This window comes from Orbicella franksi, chromosome 2 (assembly GCF_964199315.1).
Source record: "Orbicella franksi chromosome 2, jaOrbFran1.1, whole genome shotgun sequence".
NCBI lineage: Eukaryota > Metazoa > Cnidaria > Anthozoa > Scleractinia > Merulinidae > Orbicella > Orbicella franksi.
In genome coordinates, this window is record NC_138146.1 from 17,785,412 (window position 1) to 17,809,511 (window position 24,100).

General features: G+C 38.6%; 3 protein-coding genes across 4 annotated transcripts in view; 2 read left to right on the forward strand and 1 right to left on the reverse strand.

Moving 5' to 3' along the window:
• LOC145478369 (myoferlin-like) overlaps positions 1 to 24,100 on the reverse strand; it is a 67,171-nt gene that overhangs the window by 15,233 nt on the left and 27,838 nt on the right. For both annotated transcript variants that reach the window (XM_081456375.1, XM_081456376.1), the window contains 16 exons: positions 20,603 to 20,755; positions 20,069 to 20,218; positions 18,749 to 18,826; positions 18,459 to 18,538; positions 9,963 to 10,080; positions 9,513 to 9,615; positions 8,811 to 8,938; positions 8,236 to 8,424; positions 7,643 to 7,697; positions 7,191 to 7,268; positions 6,883 to 7,064; positions 5,764 to 5,913; positions 5,426 to 5,524; positions 1,661 to 1,825; positions 1,217 to 1,397; positions 466 to 548 (listed from right to left, as the gene is read on the reverse strand). In XM_081456375.1, coding sequence (XP_081312501.1) covers positions 466 to 548; positions 1,217 to 1,397; positions 1,661 to 1,825; positions 5,426 to 5,524; positions 5,764 to 5,913; positions 6,883 to 7,064; positions 7,191 to 7,268; positions 7,643 to 7,697; positions 8,236 to 8,424; positions 8,811 to 8,938; positions 9,513 to 9,615; positions 9,963 to 10,080; positions 18,459 to 18,538; positions 18,749 to 18,826; positions 20,069 to 20,218; positions 20,603 to 20,755 — 1,992 coding nt within the window. The remainder of the gene's footprint in view (positions 1 to 465; positions 549 to 1,216; positions 1,398 to 1,660; positions 1,826 to 5,425; positions 5,525 to 5,763; positions 5,914 to 6,882; positions 7,065 to 7,190; positions 7,269 to 7,642; positions 7,698 to 8,235; positions 8,425 to 8,810; positions 8,939 to 9,512; positions 9,616 to 9,962; positions 10,081 to 18,458; positions 18,539 to 18,748; positions 18,827 to 20,068; positions 20,219 to 20,602; positions 20,756 to 24,100) is intronic.
• LOC145478371 (QRFP-like peptide receptor) lies at positions 1,832 to 5,387 on the forward strand. Its single transcript, XM_081456380.1, has one exon. The coding sequence runs from the start codon at positions 3,474 to 3,476 to the stop codon at positions 4,602 to 4,604; it is 1,131 nt and encodes a 376-aa protein (XP_081312506.1). The 5' UTR covers positions 1,832 to 3,473; the 3' UTR covers positions 4,605 to 5,387.
• LOC145478372 (adenosine receptor A1-like) lies at positions 10,098 to 18,378 on the forward strand. The gene is made up of 2 exons (XM_081456381.1): positions 10,098 to 12,357; positions 16,631 to 18,378. Exon 2 carries the CDS (start codon positions 16,649 to 16,651, stop codon positions 17,684 to 17,686), a length of 1,038 nt encoding a protein of 345 aa, XP_081312507.1. The 5' UTR covers positions 10,098 to 12,357; positions 16,631 to 16,648; the 3' UTR covers positions 17,687 to 18,378.

The window sequence follows — 24,100 nt, forward strand, 5'->3', positions numbered from 1 at the left end:
CGAAATAGCAGGGTTCAACTGTATTTTGTGTCATATATCAAACACGAGAGACAGTGTTTCATCAGGATATCCAAACACCGAGAAGAGAATTAAAAGTAAGACGCGCAGCGGAGTATTTTTGACGAAATTCGAGGTGTTTGGATAGCCGATGAAACACTCTCTCCAGTGTTTGACATATCTTCTCAATCTAAACAAAATCTCGGGAGTAAACGGAGAAGTAAATCGTCAAAATCTATGCTAATTAAGACCGGGCATCCAAACCTCGTTCACGGTTTTGTTTTTCCTTGTTTTAACTTGATGGATTATTAATGAGTTCAGTGAGAAGCGGAAAGCTAAACGTGTCTACTGTTTCTGACTTTCAGTTGGGAACGAGAATTAGATTATCACAAGCCTTGGAGAATTAATTGCTTGACGAGGTAGAGCAATTTAGAATCGTGACTTTAATCGATGTTTTTTTTTTTTTACCTTCTTCTTGCTCTTTTTCGGTTCCTTGACATCCACGACATGTGACGCTTCCTTGCTTGCGATCGAAACATTGTCTGCAGTAGCTAAGAATAAGCCCAAAAAACAAATAAAGAGTGAAGAGAGACAGAAGACTAATTTAAGAGTGGATTCGTCGTGTACAAGTCAGTGCAGTTGAGGAAGCAAATCTCAGTTTAGCATTTAAAGGGAAAACTCCCAAACGTTTCATACCAACTGTCTACACAGGAGATAGAGTAGTAAACCATTTAAGTCTAGTAGCTTAAAAGGCCTGTGATTAGATAAGTACCTGCAGTTTATGTTGCGTGAATGGACTCGTAATAAAGCTACTATTTGGACACTCTAAATGAAAACAAATAAACTCAAAAGTAGGATTTTGTGTTCAAAATCTATTTGTGTGCAACAGAACGGAGACGTTAATCTTACCTTGGTTTGAAAAGCAACGGCTCAAATAATTGTTTGTTTCTTTATTTCATTACACTAAGGTAAACTCGAAAGAGAACCCAGCATTTCCAGGAGCATATGCTTCCTTTATAACTATTTTGCCAGTCAAATATTCTTTGCCCACTTATTAGCTAGAGATGCACGTTAATACATGCCATGCTAAAAAACTAAAATTGGTTCACGAAGAAGATAATTACTCTGCAATTATCAGACAGTGGGCCTTTTTGTTTGGCTCTTCTGAATGTTCTTGTAATTACATATTCTTAACTTACTAATCGGACCCAGGCTGTACCTTTTGGCGCTGGACCCTTGGCACCGGAGTCGACCTCTTCAACCACTTTCGGCGTTGGGCAGCGGTATTTCTGAATCGACCTCAATGAATGCACGCCCACAATTGGTCGGCGACCAAATGAACGGTTGTCACGGACGCGGATGTTCAGTGCTGGTGCGTAAATCTCTTCCACGGGAAGATTCTGTGAACGAAATTGAACACAAAAACAGCGTCAGACAGCTGGCAATCGTATATCCCTATAGCTCGCAATTTTGATCTCAGCCTCGTTATACAGAAGTCCCTTTTTACATGGTGAATTCTTCCCTTACAGAATACCTGACCGCGTAAAAGGAGCCGTGAGACGTTTGTTTGTTAACTCATACAAAAACAAAAACAACAACAACAACAAAAACAAAAACATGTTACACGTCGTTAAGTAGATAAAATGAATATAGGTGTAATTACCACAATCATTCTGGTAAGAACAGGTTTTTCAAAGTTTGGATTCTTCTTAGTGTCCTTGATGACGTCAGACTGGACTACTTCCCCAGCACACTCAAACTCTATGCTTGGCGACGTCACACTTGTGAGTTCAAACTTTTTCATGTTCCTTACACCCCAACACAAAACCTGTCAATGACAATGAATTAACCGATAATATATAGATTTAGCCAAGCCTAAAAGCGGAGTTCCTGATGGCTTGAGCCTGCGATCCAATCAAAAACCTATATCTAGACAGCGGTCAACTTCAAAAAACACGTGATCTCGATGAGCTCTAAACATAAGCCTGCGATATGTTGCGTGATACTGATCAGGGGATACCTTGTTTGGACAGGTATCAGTTGAACATAACATGTCCGCCCAATATCAAAGATGCACGCTGTAAACCTGCCCTCGCAATCTCTTAAGAGAAAATCCCCGGAAACGAGGTTGTTGAAGAGTGACAAATCGCATTGATTTACATGAGGGGGCGCACGTAAGGACGGATGTAGGGCCAGCGCGTGATAACCAAATTTTTTAGCTCGATAGGTTACCAAATTCTCTGAGCAATGGGGCCGGCTTACGCCCCTTCGGCAGCCAGGAGCTCCGCTATTAAGTGAATTTATCAAAACGTACATCATGACCTGACATGATGACTCGAAACGTACAGTATTAAATCTTTCAGTAATTTTAGCATGTCTTTGTTATAGCAAATCTCTCCAGATCTGATTAATCAAAACTTCAATGACGGAAAAGAATTTCCTTGTTAGCACAGAGTTAAGATAACACGAGGAAGTTCTATTAAAAACAGATTTTAGCTAAGGCCCCGTCCATACTAAAGCGTTTTCGAAACGATACGTTTTCGACGACGCATTAGCGCCAAAAACGCTTCCGTCCATACTACCGTTTTCGCAGCGTTTTCATCGTCCACACTAAAACCTTAAGAAAGCTGAAGGGCTATGAGAAGACGAGCAGAGAAATCACCACTGTCATTTGCACATGCGCAGTGATGTGAATAACGTCAGAGTTTTCGAATGTCTCCGTTTTCACTGTTCACACTAATACCATAAGACTCCGTTTTCTCGTTTACACTATGGACTGTATTTTTGGATGTACACTACGCGTTTCAAATGAAAACGATGAATATTTTCCATTGTTGTAGTATGGACTGTAGGCGAGAGCGTATCAAAGAGTATTCGCTTTCAAACCAAAAGCATTTCGTCGTGTTATCTTAACTCTATGATAGCAAGGAAACTCTTTTCTATTATTGTAGTTTTAGTTAAATTCAGTTTCTTTTAATTTGAAGTTCCTTCGTCTCTATGGGGTGAAGAAAATACCGTTTTTTGTAAAAGATAGAAAAAAATTAATGATTACACGTTCTCTCTCTAGATATGTGGCTTTTAACAACAGGAAGCCGAAATAATAGATTTGTACTTTTAAATTTCGTTTTCCACCTGTCGTAAATACGTCGAATGAACAAACATGCTTTGTCATTGAAGAGATTTTCAATGTATTTGTTGAGAACTACACCCTGATGTGGTATATTGGCATTTTACCCTAATGAAAGCCGTATAATCTATTGTAAAGCAAAGAAACCTGTCGTTGATTACTTTCTCTAATACGAACGCAAAATAGAAAATTAATTGCATCGGCTTCTAATATACTGAAGTGTTTGGAGCAACGGAATTGAAATTCATTTCCGATTAATTGTGACTGACGAGGTACATCAGGTCAAAATATAAAGGGCGTGCTTCTACAGCGCTAGCAACGGCAATACTCGAGAGAGAAGGTGTAGATCATGTCATTGAGAAACAACACCACAATCCCAGTAACTGTGAACGAAACTGCCCTTAGTCAACCGAACACGTCATGCGGTCCCCATGTTCTTCACACGACGGCAGAGAGAATTTCTTTCATTTTCCTCTATTGTGCTAATTTGATGGGTAGTTTCTTCGGAAACATCTTTATAATCATCATCGTCTACAAGCATCGAGATTTACGAAAAACAATTAATTATTTCATCGTGAACATGGCTGTGTCAGATCTACTTTTCCCACTGATGGTAATCCCTGTCAATATTGTTGGATTGGTGACTGATTCATGGCAATTGCGCGTCAGTGGAAACTTAGGATCGAGTTTTTGCAAGTTGTTTTATTTCTCGAGCGCTGTGGCCCTCCATGTTTCTGTTCAAAGCTTGGTGTGGATAGCAATTGACAGATTTGTCGCCGTCGTTTTTCCAATAAAACTTGGTCTTATTTCACCGAAGATTCGCACAACAGCCATCGTTTCTACTTGGATTTTTGCAGGTTTGTTTAATTCACCATTGCTGATAATCTCGGATGTTGTTGTACACGAAAATAATAACACGTTTTGCGACTACACAGGCGGCGATTCAGTCTACAATTCGGATTTTTCGGCGGCATTTTTGTTTGCACAATTTTTTATGTGTTTTATCGCTCCGTTAGTTGTATTAACCGTTTTGTACACTGCGATAGCAATCGCTTTAAAAAGACAGAATAAAGCCCTCAATAACATCGCACAAAATCGAAGAAAGAAACGAAGACAAGCTATTCGAATGGCTGTTATCATTATAGTGCTATTTTACATTTGCGTTATTCCATCGACGTTGTCATATTTCGCTGCATACAGGAGTTTGTCTTGTGTCTCTCAAAAACTGCTTTTAACTCTAGCGAGTGTTGTGTTTTGTTCGTCTTCTATGGTCAATCCAATAATTTGTTTGTCGTTTGTTGAGAGTTATCGCCGTGGATTACGAAATGTTTTATGTCCTTGCACGAAAACGCCGGACACCATATCGGCGAAACGCGAGCAAGGTACTCTACAAGGAGTGAAAAATCTTTCCGGAGAAAAATGTCGACGAGTTTTGAAGGACACAGAAAACTACAAAGAAACATTGAACACTACTATGTAGAGAGCATGTAGAGATGGTCTGAGACCCTAAAAGATGCCGTGCAGGATAGAAACATTGACATGTCTTCTTGAAGTAATATATGAAACACGAAAGACCGTGTTTGACAACATTTCCAAACAACTGATTGATACAGAAAATCTTGCATGAATTTGTTGCTTTTATTTGAAGAAGGAAAATATCGGCAAATGACGTGTTTGCTGTGATTTTGGGTGTTGATACTTTCCTAGGATTTAGTGATTGCGGTTATCACATTTGCCAGAAATGAGTTACGAAAGAATGTTGTTGACAAATTTAAAATAGAATCTCGATAAAAGCCTGCATGAATAATGACTTGAAACTGGAATGCTGTGAGACGCATGAGAATTATACAATATCTTTTTGTGATCTCCGGAGTAAGATCCTCTACTTGTTCTTATTATTAGTTTAAACTTTTTTACAAGGTTATGTAACTTCTCAGTTCTGCATAAACACTCCTTTTGCACATAAGTAATACTGTTGCATGCATGAGATTGCGTGCATGGGGTTCTGTTCCTATAGTTATGGGGCTCCGCTTACCGGCCCTTCGGGCCGCCGGAACTCTGCTATAACTTTTCTCCCGAAGCACAGAGAAGCTTGCTAGCTGAGAACACAAAGGGGACCTCTGACATTTGTGCCACTTCGTCCATTAGATGTAAATGTTTTCCCAGAGCGAAATAAATAATGTTAATAGCGACTTAAACAAAAGGAAGCGAGGAGAAAATGATTTACTTATATCTGGATTCATTAGCGATTAAAAAGAAATGAAAACTAAAACAAAAAAATTAAAGGGAAATAAAGCCAACCTCGATAGCCGAGCGCTGTAACTTTGGGCGCACACCACTTCGCACGGCGTACAGCTCTCCTCTCATGGGTGGAGTGAATGGTAACTCTGCACCTTCGTCCTGTAAGTACAGTACATGAATGACACAATCGTCCTCTTTATTACATCTCTTCAATTCACATTGGAGCAAAAGACGAGGAAGTTAAGCGGGGAAGAAAAGACTAAGATATACAGTAAAATGATTTTGGATCAGTGTTACCCACTCAACCGCAGGATGTTAATTAAACCAAAAATACATTGAAGAAGAGTACGGTGAATGCGTTAAGAAAATATATAAAACCCAAAACATGACAGACGTACAAGGAACAGTTCACAAGCAGCCAATAGTTCGCCTCCTTCCTCTTCTCCTCTTCTGATCTTGTGCCACTGCAGTCGGGGTTCAGGAGTCTGGTGTCCTTCTAGCCTTACCATGGGCGATATCACGCAGCGACCAAGAAATCCGTCTTTACCCTGTTATAAAATGACACATCTGATTGCTTTCCCTCAACATATACTACAAGACACATAAACTACCTCATTAGATTCGATTATTTTCCCTGTCTGAGTCAAAACGAATTGGTTTTTTTGCTTTTTTTTTTTTTTTTTTTTTTACATTGTGATCAGCGAACCAAGCATATCATGTGGTTGAATTCTCCCAATCAATCATCGTATGTACGTGCAGTACCAACATATATATCTTATTAGATGGTTTGGTTTGTAGCATCGCTGTATATTTTTACGAGTTGTGCCGTATTTTGACGAGCCCGTAGGACGAGTCAAAATAGAAACAACGATTAAAAATATAAAGCGATACTACACACCAAAACATCTAATAAGAGATTTATTATCCAACTACTGTAGTTAATAAATTTAGCAGTGAAAGGGGGAGAGTGTGACAGTTTTGCGGGCGGGCGCCGACCTGTATGGCAAGCAGGTTTTCTACTGATACAAATAACTGTACAATATCGCTGTATATTTGTACTGTTATTTGGACGGTATTCACTGCAGTTAGATAATAATAAGGGAGACTTACTCATTAAGTCTCATTAAACGGGATAAGAGTTACATTGAATTATGGGAGTTAACAAAATAGGGAAAAAAATGTATCTAAACTACCGAAATCGGTAGGATTGCGTCGGGGTTATAGCAATTTATTTTTGTATTGTCTATAGCTTTTTAGGAAGGAAACCATAAAATGTTTTTTAAAGACTCTTTTTGGCACAAGTTAAAACTTCTGAAATTTTAATTACGAGTCCTCCCTAAACCTTCACTAATTATTCTCTTGTTTTTTTTTTTCTTTAGAATTAATTGAAACCTACTAACTAGTCCTTATTCTTGGGAAATAAGCAAACAATCTTACAACATGCAATACTTTTTATCATATACTGTGGACTGTGGAACTTAAGAGACTAAAAATGTAAAAGAAACCACAAATCTTACCACAGAGTCTCGATCAAACAACTCTACCACCACACTTGGCGAGTTCTTTGCCACGTTCACGACACCTTCGTAAATTTCAATTTCGTCGAAAATCAGAGTCTGATCCCAGGTGGGACACAGAGTCTGAGTCAGTACTGCTGTCACAGCACTTTGCTTGCAAAATGCAACACGGGCATAGGCATCTAACGGGGGAAAGCACATACATTCAATAATAGTGTGTTATTATTGAAGCTGTCAAACTATATAACATCATTAGTAAATAACAGGCATCGTGATGAAAATGTTTCAGGAACGTAATGCATTTTTACCATTCATTCCACTTTCGTCCATCGCAAGCAAATCACGTGCTTGATAAATGTAGGCCCACAACTGATACTTGTGAGGCTCTGTAAAAAAATATCATTTACATTTTTATGTTTTGTTTCATATAATGATCATAAAAAAGCAATGTTATCCAGTCAGCTTTCCTAAACTTTCAAGCTTTTTAATTTACAGGTTCTTATAACATTCCTGTTTATTTTCACCCACATAAACCAACATTTCGCGTCTTTTTGATCATTCGACAATGGCTCTAGGTTGGCAGCCGAAAGCTTATTTTAACCTAAATTTTTCAGACAGAGAACGATGTTTTAATGTAGAATAATGTATAATACATTTACTTTCATTTTGAACATAAAATTGCATGCCAAGTGAGTTTTGTCTGTTTATGAGCAGAATCACAACTGCTTACAGAACGTTTCCAAATAAACATTTTACTCACTGTGATAGGTGACAAACAATCTTGGAATATTCCTCAAACAGTTTTTACTGTCTTCCTGGTAATTAAAAGGAAAAAAACACACATACGCTGCGAAGTGAGACTTCTTCAGGATATCATATAATTAAGAACCCAGGATTGCTAGAGAAGCAATCACATTAAAAGAAACAAGACAAGTCTGGTAGGTTCTCTTGATTTGGCTGGCTATCGAATGGAGACGAACGACAAAGCAAATGTAAAACACGTGCACCTTAAAGAAAAATTAGTTTTCCTTTGGTTGGGTGTCTTAAGAGCAGCTTATATCTTGCCATATATATATATATTGCTATAACCAATAAAGACGAAATAAGGTTAACATTGGAATTGCTTCCAACAATAATTATCTATACGATGAAAATAAACTTCGTCCAATTTTCTGGTTTTCTATTGCTCTACTGAACACCGATATTTGACCTTCTTCTTTTTCTAGGCCTTCAAGAGCCCAAACAAGAACAATAGCACGAAATTTATACATTTTCCAGTTTTTCACCCTAATCATTTATGTCATTTCTTCCATTGCTAAATAAATTAAGGTTGGCTATCTACAAGACTCTAACCTCGCCGTCAATTTCTAGAAGACACACGGGAGGCATGGACACTTTGACGTCTTGTCCTCCTTTTGCAACCATTTTTCGGTGCCAACGTCGTCGCCTGACAAAATCGATCTTTCTTTCCTTGTGGTGATATTTGGCCGTGAAAATCGGGGCGTATTCCCACCCTTCTTTCGCAAACTCTTCAAGTTCTTTCTGGAAAAAGGAAAATAAAAAGAATGCTTTGTCTACTTACGCTTAAATTGTTGAGAGAAGCATGTAGTCGTAAGGAACATGCAATAGTCATTTCATCTCATGTTTGTTGTTGTTTTTGGACTTTTTCAGAAGTTACTCCACCTTATCTTGTCACATTATAGTATTTAAAAGTTACCTGGGTTAATTGCTGCTTTAAATTTACCTTCGATCTCGTGTTTTCATTATTGTTTTGAATTCACTCCTTCTGAAGGAGAACACGACTTACAAAATTTATTGTAAAGCTATAGCTATTTCAATAAATCATCATTGCAAAATGTAATGACGGAAGGAAAGGTCCCTTCAGAGCGCGAACAAGAAATTATTTCAAGAGCACTTCTTGTTATTACCTGTTTTACAACAGCCTTCGGATCCTTCAGGAGTCTCTCTCTGACCCAACGTTTTCTTCTCACCAAATGGTAAGCCTTTTGTATTGCTCCATACACTCCGTAAGATGCATCAACTGCGTACTCCCAACCTGAAACAAATAGTCCCATGCGCTAACTCGTACACTACTTGTGTGCTGTCACATAAAGTGACCTTCAATTCAGGATGTCACAACATCCGAGCAAACATTTTACTTCAACTATTTCTTAAAATGGTGCATTTTCTTTGGGATGCTCCGGATTCCATAGTCACTGGCATGGTACATCAAAGGAACCTTGCCCAGACTAGATTCATCGTTCTGTCCGGCCCTTTCTTTACCAAGAAATCTCATATCATTATTCCTTATCCTGATCAGCCCAAAGAAACGCACCCGTGATGCAAGTCCTTAAATGCAATGCATGGAGGGTGTAGATTGCTAAATGAACAATGACTGTGGCTGTTTCACCCTAAAAACAACAATTCGTAATTGGATTAAGAAGACATCACAAAACTCAACATTCTTCAAGATGCGCCTTTTAGTTACGGACATGTACCACTACGGATGGTAAGAAACTACGTTCTGCTTGAATCAAGACAACATTACGTACAGTTTTACTTCATCACTATCAATTTACGTTCAATCTATTTCGTTCTAGTCAAACTATTGCGTATAAGTAAAGTTTTACCTTCGTCGTCCACAGCTCTGTTGTCGTCGACTTCCCAGTTACTAGTCCACTCCCAGCCTTCTGGACATTTAATGTTGTCTTTTTCATCGATCTTGTCACCATGCTGTAAACGTGTAGATAAAAAAAAAAGAAGATTAATTCAATCTTACACGTAAAGACATATAAACAACTAACTCCTCTTGTCGCGCTGCGAACATAGAGAAGGATATTTGTCCGTGGATCGTTCGTGGAACTGCTAAGTTCTCACATGAATGGCTCGATCACCTTTAAGAGAACAATAGAACAAACAATGCCCGCCCTAGCTCCAAAACATATAACAGCAGCTACAGTTCCGCTTCAGTGAGGCGACATTCAAACGCAACATCCTTAGCAGACTGATGGAAAGTAGATCAGTTCTACAATACAGGTGAAAAGCAGCCTGTTGCTGGCTTATGAAAACAAATTCTTTACCACATTTGTCCATGGCGCGGATGCTTGGCCCCAGTTCCCACCAGGAATCATCCTCGCCTCGTTTTCAAATACATCTTCCAAGAAGGTCTTATGCCCCGAGTCGCGGTCAAATAATAAGCTAAGGATATGAAATAAAACGCTCTCTTTACTATGTGGCTATAAACTGGATCTATTTTGTAAAGAACATAACTAAATAAACAAATATCTGAAGAAGACATACGGACGGTTTCTAAAGCTTTCCCTTACAATGTTGGACATTGCTACTAATCATCTGCTTAGCCTGTCACCCCAGTTCCTAACTTCTGAATAAAAGAAGGTCAAGTCTACATACGAGCCAGGTGGCTCATCAGGCCGGAGCTTATCTTGGTTTCAGTGGCATGAAGCGACTAGAAGTGTTTCTATTCCCCCCTGGATGGGATTCTAGTCCACCGCAGGGTTACCCCCCAACATTAAATTCTCCATTAGAATAAAGTGTCTTTCCCAAGAACACAACACAATGTCCCCAGGCAGGGCTTGAGCCTGGACCGCTCGCTCCAGAGTCGAGAGCACTGACCATGAGGCCACCGCGCCTCCCACTAACTTCAACTAACTTCTGAGTGTCCCTGAATAATTTCAGTTGTTGTGGCCTATAGTTAAGTTTTTGTAAAGTTTAGTTTCAAAAATAAGTTGTAAATTAATTTAAATGAGTGTGGTGAAGTTCTTTTTCACGCTTCCTCTGTGAATATTCGGCGTTAATCTCGCACATTAAGTTCACCGATTCCCATGAAAGAATGTGTCGAATGATCTCACAAACAGATGTTCACTTCTCGGAAAAGTGAAGCAAGCTCGGGCACAGACCCATCAGCAAATATTCAAAATTGAGAGCCGGTTATTCAGACAACTTATTTTAATGATTAGAATGTTATCCTAAATTCACAAATCACAAAGGAAAACGGAAACGTTCGATCGTTTTGCTCGTTTCATAGCGTAACATGGGGCCGAACATTTTTCCTAGAGACGATACTGCATATAAACCGACAAATGTTCCTTCCACGGATTAGGCATCTTTTTGCATACTCGATATAATACCCGGTATAATTGTCTTCATATATACACTCGTTTTTTTTTTAAGAATATTGTTTTTCTGGCCGAGGCTGGATATTTTAATTTTTTCTGCCGATTTTAGGCTGAAAACATTCTCGTGAATATTCATAGAATACAGCGCGTAACGTATCTGTTTTTGAATGTATTATTTGGTGTCTGGATGGTGTTAAAGTTATTTTAGACTCAGACTGCAGCAGATAAAGCCGGATATGGCACGAATAACTTCTTGCAGAAATGGTATTAGCATTGAACATAAGGCTAGTGCTGTTTTTGTTATTTTTTTGGCCAGTTTTGTAGTTTAAAGAAAGGAAGAATTTTATACGGTTTAGTTTATATTAAAACATTCAATTCTATTGTATTTTAATACAAATTTTCAAAACACAAAATTATGTACTTTTCAAAATCTCAGCCTCGGGTTTATTCGCAAAATATTCTTAAAAATATTTGCATATTTCAGCCTCGATATTCTTCAGTATAAAATATATTTTTATACATAAAAAGAGTGTATCCTGTTACACTGACTTCCCACCTGAAATTTTTGTATTTGCATTTTATTGCGTTTGAGCAACATTCTGTCACAAAATTTGACATGGCCAAATTTACTCAAATACAACTAGAAATAAGTTTTATACAATGCTGTTCGAATGATTTCATCACTGCAGCTTCAGAGTAAACGCGACAACGTTTGTTTTGAAGGTAACACTTGGAATAAAATTTCCTTAAATTTTCATCGCTGCTATTTGTTACCACTTATTAAATCATTTTCTTTTCACTGATGTTGTTGATTAATTGACGCACCCTCGTCGTATTTGCACACTAACGCTTTGAAGCAAACAGCTGCCAACAGAGTCCGCCAAATGACAATTATTCCTATTGACAGGAACCTCGTTTAATCAGCGTAACATTTCCGGTGACTCTTTGGAAGACGGATGATTTTGAAAACAAAACTAAAGCTCAAAGGTTGAAGACTTTTCAAATAAATATATATTAAGGTAGGTGTCTACTTTTCTTTACTTTTGATTTTTTTACCCTAAATGAAAAGCGATTGCTTCCGTTTGTTACTGATTGTGGAAAGAAATATCATAGGCAGGGAACAGGTGCAAATTACTACTTCATGCATCTTCGATGGCTGATATGTCCTCAAACAGAAAGAGAAACATCAACAACATAGGAAGTTGAATAAAGAAGAATATCTCGTCGATCCTATTTCTCCTCGAACCAGCAACATGAAGAGAGAGTGGGTCACATAAACATCAGCAAGGAATCTATTTATCTGAAACTGAATCCACGCTGAGCCCATTATCCAGAACAGGTAGGCTACTCGCGTTCCATGTCAACAAGTAGAGAACAAGATATCACTTTGGTGTCAGGTTTAGCACGCATGTGGCAAATTGAAGGCTCAAAGCGATGAGGATCCCCTTGTAAATTTTCAATTGATCGTAAGGAAACAACGCTTCAGGGATCGATCAATCAGGTATCATCTTTAACAATCAAGCACTTAAATCATTTCCCAGTCAAATCGTAGCCGAGACAGGACAAGAAATGCGATCGAATCGAATTCTAGCGTAGAAAAAAATAAAAAATAAAAAAATAAAAACTGGCAGGGGTCGACAGGTCGAAGCCAGACATATTTTTTTACCGTGGCGTTACCAGAAAAAAAAAGACTTTTAATTTCTTCAAATCTGCTTATTATTAACGCATAGCCTTGCACAAGATCCTCAGCCTCAGCTCGCCTGTTACTAACCTCCCACGCAAACGCTCTTAAGGCTCGTCGTGGGAGGCTAGCCTGTTACTGTAGCTATGACCCTACTCGGGGTACCTTTCCCGTTTTACTTGTGTCATAAGTCTTGTAAAACTGGCCTAAACAAATGGAGTGACAAAAGTGATTAAGCGATATGTGCAATTCAGAGAAATATGTGCATTTTTTTTTTTTTTTTTTTTTTTTACTTCTTTCCTCCTCTTTGCAACATGGCCTTCTACATTTAAATACAACGTTATCAAGTGTTCTTTCTTCCGTTTGCTGTCATGCGATGAAAGACAGCAACTGGCAAGCTAGAACCATTGAAATTTTTAAAAAGAAATGACTTTCCTCCCAGAGTTATGAGACGAGTTCATGTGATGCGTTTAAATATAGCTAAGAAAACGAGTTTGTTTGAAACATGTAGCAAATGTACGCTCTTCGTGTGATTTAGAATTCGCGCGTGGATCGACAATTTAATTTTGGGAACTTAGAGAGAGTGTTAATTAGAAATAGGGGTTGGACGTTGAACTGTTCAAATAAACATCCGTGCCTAACATGATATTATCAATTTATTCAAATTACCTCACACGTTTGCTAGAGAACATTTAGGAGGATGCTCTTTCACAATAGTGATGGTGTGAATTCCAAGAATACAAGTTTATTTGTGATATAACGGTCCTGTGTCGACTCAGATTAAAAGCAATATTAAAAGTTGAAAAAAAAAAAAAAAAAAAAAAAAAAAAAATGACAGCCTTTTGAAAATAGAGCGCTACCTGCCCGGGAATAGCGACTTGGATATTGATAAAGGAAGACTTATTGAAGTATTATAAAACTTCCTTGTTCGAAAAGTGGCACTTATTGTTTTTTTTTTCTTTCGTTCGGTTTTCTTTTTTCTTTTTCAAATGAAAAGTTATAATCACACGGGACTACTTTTTGTAGAGTGGGCGCTTATTGGACAGAATAAAGATTCAATGTAATTATTACGGTATTTTCGTTCATTTATGCAGAGTTCATGTGGCTTATTATGGCGACAGTTGTTTATGTGAGATGTACTGTTATTGTAAGATAGAAAAACTGCTGTCATACTCCGACAATGGGCCCTTTGGTTATTTGAAATTATAAGAGACCCAAAACATTGTTGATCATCCGGTTACATGGCAGTTCAGTTTTGTTTGCCTACATCACTTCAGCTACCCTCTCCCGCAAAAGCCAATTTTCCTAATTAAAAACAATAGGTTCGCAGGTGTCAAGGAACTCCTAACAGCATGCTAACAGAAACACGCGTAAAATTAGCCACGTCTTGTTAAATTTAGCCATTAACGTTTGGACTTTCACAAAACTCATCCTATTTTTCAGTTACGTAAGTTCTACTAATGCAGCGCAAAATGATAGAGGTTATTAACTTAGTTGACGTATTTGCACCATTAATTGGCGTTAAGCACACGTAAAATACATTTTAATTCAAGAAGGAGTTCTAAAAGGGTAACTTATTTCCTTCACCCTGCGTCCCAGACAGTCTGCGCCGACGTTATAGATCGCAAACGGACTAATTCGAGGATTTTGTAACACGTCGGGCTACATTGCAGGCTCAGTAATCTTCTTAGAAATTAAAATTTTTGACACGGTTTCTTGTGAAGTAGCGGTGAGTTCAAAAGATGTGTTCAAACTGTAAATTTCTCTTTGAGTCGAGGAGAAATAGAGACTATAGAGCTACAATATTTTGAATTCCGGAAGTCATTTCCAAGACTACTCTTTATTCCTTTGAGCCGATTATTTAAGGATTTTCTAATCTGTGTTAGTGACGTCATGGGTTTTCCCTCTATTTTTCTGTTGCCGGTTGTAAGAGTTAGAAGAGTTTGAAGTATTCAACATCTCATACTACTACTTTGTAAGAGTATTCAATATTCCGCTTCTATCCCCGCAGGAAGCGTTTGTCTTTCTCTGAGTTAATTGATCTCTGGACTCAAAGGCAGCTATCAGAAATGCAAGAGTTTTGGTGTCTTCCGAGCAGTTGATTTAGGTTGTTTAATTCTGCTTGAAAGCTGGCGTCGCTTTATGTAAAAACATCGTTGGCTGCAATCCATTGTTAATCGAAACGAATTCGATCATTGTGACGAGTTTTAAGATAACGTTTTGATTATTACTGATCAATTTTTCATTGTCGAAACTCATTGTCGACAATCCGTTTGTTTTCGCTTTGCACGTCACTGTTGCTATAAATATTCTGTCTTCTTCAATGTTTTCAGTGCTGGGAAGGTTACTTATTATTTACATGCATTAAGTCGATCGGGTCCCCTTCTTAACAACAGTAACTACTGCATCGAAGTAAATTTTCCAATTTAAGCAACTGGAAAGAAGAAGCCTGAAAAAATCAGGGCTTCAACGGGATTCGAACCCGTGACCTCCGCGATACCGGTGCGATGCTCTACCAACTGAGCTATGAAGCCACACATTGGGAGCGAGGTCAATTTATTGAGTTCATATCTTCCCGTGAGGAGTGAAATGATGAGAAGTTTATATGAAATAATTCATATATGAACTGCGGTTGTAGATGAAAGTGAAGAATGATCGTCGCAGTAAATTTTCCAATTTGAGCAATTGGAAAGAAGAAGCCTGAAAAAATCAGGGCTTCAACGCTTAAATTGGTCATTCTTCACTTTCATCTACAACCGCAGTTCATATATGAATTATTTCATATAAACTTCTCATCATTTCACTCCTCACGGGAAGATATGAACTCAATAAATTGAGCTCGATCCCAATGTGTGGCTTCATAGCTCAGTTGGTAGAGCATCGCACCGGTATCGCGGAGGTCACGGGTTCGAATCCAATAACTAGTTTTTGCCACGAAGCAGAAGTTGAAAACGTCTGACAAACGTTTTAAATGAGATACCTGAACCTTGTGCATGCATCCGCTCTTTTAATACCTTCCGCGCACTTTTTAAAAAAATGTTTAGCAATGGTAGACGGTTGTTTCTAGGATTCTGTATATAAAGGGTATATCTTTTAAGACCCGACATTTCGAAGTCGTTCTTATTGTAAACATATACAGGCAAAAACTAACGATAGACAAATCCGACGTTTCGGCGACATCTTGGCGCCATTGTCAAGGGAAACTAATTAAATATGCGATTTAAAGAGTAACTAAGAGTTCAGAGTTTCTAATTTGCATAAGTTAGACACGGACTTTAGCGCGAACTGAGTCTGATTGTACATTTAAACACGGTCGTAATTGTTTAATGGGTAACATCTCATTAATGAGACAATCAAACTTGTTGTGGCATTTTTTCAACACGCTAAAACAATTGCGAAGGTCATCCGGAATCCTGCCTGCGTGTCTATTATCATAGTGATTGCGTACTTATTGTAGTGTTCTTTAAAACCCTGTGTTTGCTGTCAGGTATTGCCCAAATTCTAATTACCTACTTTGCAGCTGTCGACCATTGTCCATGAGTAAAATTAAAGGGAAATGGGCGGCTATACACAGGCTCAAAGATATTAAATTTAACCGGCATTTCTGGCAGATGGTAATTTTAAATTACTTATTTTTTAATTAAAACTCGCAAGACTGAAGCCAGCAATCTAACTGAACTTTACTGCGTTTAACTTGCCATGGTCGCAATTAAGTCGAGAACTCTCGTTGGTTGAATTTGGAGCACTTACACTTGTGACACAGTTTAACCCAATGTTGATCCCAGGCTCTCACTGCCTCCCTTGACAAGGGAGGCAAACTGGAGTAGTAGTAATCAGTCTCAAAACGTAGCTTGACCTCATGTACATTAGCTAAGCGAATGGAAAAGAAACCTACTAAGCTAAAAACTTGTTGCTCATTTTTGTCCTTTAGAAACCTCTTTGTTTCACGATGATATTTCAGTCCAACCTTTGCGAACAAGTATGGGCGCCATTGGCAACTTCTGTTACTACAACGACCGTATCTGCTATTCTGTGTATCATAACAGTACCTGGTAACTTACTTATTTGCTGGGCTGTAATTTGGAATCCAACAAGAAACCTAAAGACTCCATTCAACTACCTGGTTCTTAACCTCGCCATTGCAGATTTGATTGTCGGAGCGGTGACAGAGCCAGTGTTTGTAGGTTATCACGCAAACGAGGCTCTAAAACACCCTGTGCTGGGTGTACGATGGGTGGTGTACACCTCATATTTTATGACTTCAACAGCATCTGTCTTGAGCTTAATGGCTCTAGCGGTCAACAGGTATCAAGTAGCGACTTCAAACCGCATCGAAAGAGGCAAGATTTCCAGTGCAGTTGCCACATCTGTGGCTTTGTGGGTATGTTCTCTCAGTCTTCCTCTTCTCTACCTGGCTGTTGGCTTCTACCTACTGGCCTTCATATTTGCCAACACAGCCGTTGTGGTCAGCATTGGTGTCCTCTTATTCGTTAACTACCGGATCTATCACAGTCTCCAAGAACACGACAAGAACTCTGAGCACATTCGAAGCAGCCGGGACCGACAGAAACATATGAAACGAGAAAAGAAGATCACAGTCTCGTTTCTCTTAATAATCATCTCGTTTTTAGCTTGCGCTGTACCTTCCCTAGTGATGATCTATGTCATCAACTTGTGCAGCACTTGTAACTGTGCTCTTATTCACTGGTTCAGAGATTTGCAATACCAGTTCCTTTTGCTCAATTCTGCCACTAATCAGTTTCTTTACGCTTGGCGAATGCGCTCCTTTCGGGCAGCATTTAGAACAATTCCTGTAATACAGTGGCTTACAAGACCATTTACTGGAAACAAAATTGATCAGGCGTGTTCGCAGACGGATACCCTCTCAGGTACAGCAGTCAGACAGGTGGATCACGAGAGTGGAAGAAAATTGCCTAGAATTTGCAACGACAGGCGGATAGACGACAGAGTCCCCAAAACAAACTGATTTTATTGCACTAAGCAGCACATCAGAACTGCAACTTGGCCAACCACACAAGCTACCTTACGTGATCCACGAGGCGGGAACTAGACTAGCACTTTATGTAACCATACTCGTTACAGAATTGAGTTCGCTAAACACTTTTTTTACACGCCACTTGGTTGCAAGTCCGCGCGCACGCAGACTCAGGGGTGACGGGCAAAAATTTCCATCACTTTCCGGCAATGAAACTTTGAATGGTCTATACTACCACTCTTTTTCAAGTTGTTTCACAATATTGGTACACAAATGAACAATCCTCGGTGAACACATCTTGTTTCTCTTAATGACATAAGAAATTTCCATAGCAACAGTACACGTATTAAAAGCACCTTTAATTTTAGCTCTTAGTGCTTATTACTAAAATTCTGTCGAGGGGGTTCAGAGCCACCTTAAATTTTAGAAAATTTAAGATGGCATATTTATGCATCTTACTGTTAAGTGTGTTGACTACATACTTACTAGAATTCTTACCAAACAAAATTTTAACTTTAATTAGTCTTTAAGTTACCTATTTACTTTTTCGTTTGGTGAATCATGTAAGATAAATTGAAAATTTAGCCAAGTGCGTGTTTTTCAACCTCGTTCCCAGGGTCTTTTCCCTGACTTGGGGGGGGGGGGGAGGCCCTTTTTTCCCGCCCCACCCCCAAGCCAGGGAAAAGACCCTGGGAACGGGGTTGCATGTTTTCAGGATAGAAAAAAGTTGTGGTACATGTACAGAGTTATCAACATAGCTGACCTCATTTCAGGCGCAATGTACCAGTCTCCCTCGAAAGCCCAACCTTCAGGAGCCTGGAAACTTTTCTTTGGTAGCGGTAGCTGTTTAGAGGGATGATTGCGATAATTAATAGGCGGTTATAGGCTCACAATGCAGAATGATGGTATAAACTAATGGTATGAAATTGTTTAATAAGAGACAAAGTGAAAATAAGTATACTGATAGCACGGTATGAGATAACTAAGGAAATAAATAATGTAATTTTAAACAAACAACAACAACAATAATGTTATCAAGGCAAAAGTTCATACCTCTCCACTGGCATTAGAAAATCCTGGCCTTGTAAGCGCTTTCTTCGTCCAGAAGCCAATTTTAACTTCGTTCTCGTACTGCAATGGAATATATGACATCAGTTTTAACCGATACTGAAAAGTCACCTTCAGTCAGAAAGCCGGTCGCAAGTTTGCGTACTTCAGTGAAAGTAATTGCTGGTATTATGGGGACATAATTAATTATTATTTGTTACTACAAGTTGTTGATATGCTTTTCAATCACAGCTTCCTTATGCGAGGATAGAAAATGTATATACCTACTCTAAGTAATAATTCAAAACAAACTTAGAGGATACCACCACTGGTGGAATCTTTATTTACCTTCATGAATTGACAAAAATTAATTATTGACCGAGATTTTTCTTGCTGAATATTGACTAACTTCTTTTTTTTTTTTTGCAAGTTTATGGACGGAGACAAAGAGGTATATAAACTCCCAAAATCGAACGCGTTTGGTCGATATCATGATTATTATTGCGGGAGACAACGAAATTGGTGGTTTGCACTGTCACGCCATCAAAAATAAAAAACGTAACCATTCAATAAATTAAGTCAAAAATTTGGGATATGATATATGATTGATATATAAAACAAAACTCGCAAATATTTAGGTCTGTGCAGATTTTCATTCCTGCGTTAGTTGGAAAAGTGTTTCACCCAAATTTATAGACCTTTGTATGGAGACGCCATGTTGGTGCCCTTCAGACTGGCATCAACATGGCGGCCGCAAAGTAACAGACACATCTGTCATTGAGTTTTGCTAATCATCTAGAGCTCCCTCAAAGTGCAAGAATTGTTCAGTTAGCAAAAACTTGAGCAATAAGTCCTCTTTTGACCTACGCGAGACCCTTCTTTGGCCGCTATTTTAATGTCGCACAACGCATAAATTGGAAATTCAAACGTCCGCTGTAACAAAAATGAGGAACTCTGTCGAGCTTAAACGCCATAAAACGTCAAGGTTTTAGCTAGGGTCTTATATCTGATGAAACTAAAACTTCAGTAATGTAGGATTAGTTATTTTTTAATTTTGAAAAATGATGACGTCGCATGAAAACCGGCATTATCCCGAGCAGCAACTGATTTACATCATCCGACCTGACGTCATCACTTACGATAGAGTCCAGAATCTCCTGGACCGAGAATACCTTAGGTCTAAGGAGTCAAAGTCTATATTGACGCAGTTTTTAACATTTCATTTGCAACTTTAAATTCAATTTGGTCCTCAATAAGGGTAGATCATACAGTCCTTACCACTAAGTGACAAGAGAAAGGGTGTCGAAGTTCATCCTGTCAACTCACCGTTTCTGCTAAGACACCAAATTCACCTTCGCTCTGTTCACGTGCAGTCCAATTGATCTGATGCCTTTCGAGGCCAAGCCATAACTCTACGCGGACGACCGCAGGCAGTTCTGGGTGGTCTGCGATATCAAAGGCTTTCTTACCGGGATACTAAAGCAACAGAGAAAGAGTCAGGACCTTAGTAATACACGTGATAAATATGAGGGTTCATACATACAGGACATACAGCTGGTTGCACTATGCAATCAGACAAACTAAAAAGACAAAGAAGGAAAAGGGAAATATCTAGCTGGCTGGGTTTACAAGGTAAGTCTAAGGTTAATAGCTTAGAATTCTTTTCAAAACCGCTACTCATCAAGATACGAGTTACGAGAGTTAGGAAATGTCTAATACACATTGGTAACCCTACAACCAGTCATCATAAAACAGAGATTGATAACGTAAAAAGTGATCGACATCATATCAAACACTTCTTAATAACATTAATAGGCTGGATGGAGAAAGAGGAAAACTTTATAGATCATAACGAGATACCTTCATTTCGATCTCGATTGTTTTTCCACAATATTTACCACAGGCCTCCTCCCTGGGTGAGAACATAACATGGTAGGCTGGTATCCTGTGGTAGGCAATTCTTGTGGAGCCGCTAATCATCCAGATAATGACATCGGGCAAACTATTTTGAGGCTGTATGGGTTGGATCAAAGAATTTGATGAAAAAGCCGACCACCACCATCAAAAAACATAACTTTTAAAATCGTCACTGCCGTTACATAAAACAAACAAACAAACTCAAAATAGGAAAATCGTGGCATAACTGAACAGCTCATTAGATAGTTGCGTACAAGGCTCAAAGCTTTACGAGCTGGCAAGCGCTCGCAAGAGCAATTATACTTTTCAGTTAAAACTAAATTCAACGATTTTCTCTTTCTTTAAAATATTGTTTTTAATCAAAGCGACTCCAGAAGTAATTACTACTGAAACATCACCATTGTCCAGTATATACTTATTTATTTTAAGTCACAAAGCGTGTATTTTGTTGATCCTGGGCAGTTATGTCAGTTATCAATTAAAATTTTTCATAGAAAAACATATGTTTAAGGAGAGCGTATTTACTTTTGAGAGCTGGAGCTTAATTACTTACTATGAAATGTATCATTAATTATAACAGGGAAGAATGGCACTGAATAGCGATTTTTCGAACTGATGAAGCTTTTAAAAGGTGTAAAAGAGATATTGTTATCCTGCTCAACAGAGTTGTGTAAGGAAAAAACTAGAAATTCGTTGTGTTTCTGTTATAACAATGCCTATTCTCTTCCTGACTTGTCGAGCATCAATGCGCTTTCTATTTCGTAAAATTAATTACCGAAACCTCGCAGTTTTCTTTGTTTTGCGGGTGACTCCTTAAATTTAATCATAAACACTGCCTGAGGACACTAAAAATTGAAAGGCCTAACTAAACAACTTTTCGCTCAATTGAATTCCCTTGTCCAAACAAAGGAATGGAAATTTGAAACGAAGTTTCGCGAAGCTCTGCCCAGAAAGGTAATCATGAAAGCATTTTAAAGTTCAATTCCAACCTCATGCACAGTCGAGAAAGTGCAAAAAGAAAGGTAGCTTCAAATGGAAGGATTTCTTATGAATTAATTCTCAACTCCTGGTCATCTCTGGTAGAATTCTGCTGTTCGCCGAAAGAAGAAAAAAAAGTGTCATCCATAACATTAATTTACACAAGAAACTATCTTTAACTCGTCACATGGTCCGGCTGAAATATTGAAACAATATTTCTGTGACCTTTTTGAGGAATTTCAACTTTCCAAGTCCGACGGTGAACGCCTCTATTCACCCTACGTTGTTGCTTGTGTCTTAAATGCTCTTTTATCGTATACAACCGTCGTGTTCAGTGCCATAACGATTCAGGGGGTGAGGAAAACAGCTTCATTGCAGAAGCCTTTGAAAACGTTACTCCTGCGTTCAGCTGGTTTAGATCTTGGTGTTGGTTTACTTTGCCAGCCCTTTGCCGTTGCATTGTGTGCGAAGTGGTTACAACAGAACAGTCCAAACTGTACCGTCTACACCGTCTTCGCCATTATCTTAACATTGTTTTCCTTTGCGTCTTTCTTTGGCGTTATGCTGATAAGTGTGGACAGGTTCATGGCAATCTATCTTCATCTAAGATACCAAGAACTCGTCACTTACAATCGAGTTGTTGCAGTGGTGATCTCAGTTTGGATGTTCCGTGTATTTCTTTCACTAATTACGACGTGCATTCCAACTAACATTATTCTCGTACCTTTTGCCGTCATTGGAATTTTATGTATGGTGCCAACAGCAAGATATATGTGGCTGTTCGACGCCACAGAAATCAAATCCAGGCTCTCCAAGTACAGCCAGTAGCACAGAATGGTGAAATGTCAGATTTGGTAAGTGTAAAAAAAATCTGCACACGGTACATTTTACATTTATGTTGTGTCTTTGCTTTGCTTTGTGCCGCAGGTTTGTAGTTCTTTTGCCATGACAATGTCTGGACAAAATGCTATTGTAGAACAAACTGTAAAAGGTTTGACAATTTGTGCTTACTCGGTGGCGTTCCTTAATTTATCTTTGAACCCGGTTATTTACTGTTGGAAGATGAGACACATTCGACACGGTATTATTGAGCTACTGCAAAACATGTTTGTTCGTCGTTCATGATAAATGAGGACGACGCTCGTCATCAATTAAAGGCAGGGCACGAAGGGACCCTATGACGAAAGATCCGAAAGCCACGGTTAAAACACAAAAGCAATCTGGCTAGAGGAGAGCCATGCATTTATTTTTAAGCCAGTACGATGCTGTTGCAACTTTCCATGAGCGGGTCAGATCTGGGTAAGTGTTCTCCAAGAAACAACAGGACTGGTGGTGCAATCTGTAAGTCAGTGTAGCCTTCCGTGTTTCCCTAATGTGCAGCTTCTGGCTACTCAATTGGCAATTGACATAAACTGATGCCATTGAGAGGGTAATCACGTGGCATGCTTGCCACATGACCATCAGATCGACGTTGAGACTAAGCCACACCCTTGCAGAGGCTGAGCTGGATTTTCTCCAAAACGAGGACACCGCCAATCACCGTGATTTAGACTTTCAAATGCGTAATCAATATACATATAAGAAAGTTAGATGTTGAAACTTTCGTCATTTTTTTGTCGATTTTCAAGCGATATCTTTTTGGGATAATATCATCACTTGAAATAAAACAGTGTTCAATGTTTCCAGGTTGCCCTTCGTACATCATTTAAACCTGGGAGCTATAAAATCTCATGTGTTTCTTTGAAATGCGGCGTGCCTTTGATAAAGTGGTTGAGACAGGCGCCACCAAAATGTGCTGATTAAAAGACGTCATTCGTCACGCCATCATACACGGATTGCGAACTGGATTAATTTCTATGCAATTAAGCGACAACTAAAATCAACAACGATTCAGACAGCTGAAGATTCAGATCAGCCTTTCGTTGTTGTCATTTCTTAACCTGAGTTAATTATCAGTTGAATATGATAAACTGCCTATTTGACAAAAAATTAATTTTAACCAACTTATAAAACTTTTTTATTAGCAAGTTTTTCTCGCCACGTGACTGGTCGAAGAACAAGGGTTGTTTCCTTTTTTCAATAATATTTTATATAAGAATATAATTAAATATATGCAAACAAAGGATCGTTTTAATAATGAAAACTGGGAGGTGACTGCTTTGGACAAAGAGTCATCGCATGTCGAATGTCTTGAATTGAATGGTCAGTAAACAGTCAATCGTAGGATAAAATTCGATCCCTATAGTATATTGTGCTCGTGCAAATTTAAATAAAACCTTTTTGAGAAACATACCAACTATATGATCTTTTCCGGCCTCTAGTCCTCGATAAGAAGACTTTCAAGAAAAATAATTACAGTTTCACAACCTTCACAATCACATATTACTATCTGGCGTTCAGAAAAAAGTGCGAAATGACAGATGTTAACAATAGAGATTGAATCTGTAATAACTTTGTCTGCAA

Coding starts and splice junctions, on each gene's coding strand:
- LOC145478372 (XM_081456381.1), top strand. CDS start 16,649: ATGATATTTCAGTCCAACCTTTGCGAACAAGTATGGGCGCCATTGGCA.
- LOC145478371 (XM_081456380.1), top strand. CDS start 3,474: ATGTCATTGAGAAACAACACCACAATCCCAGTAACTGTGAACGAAACT.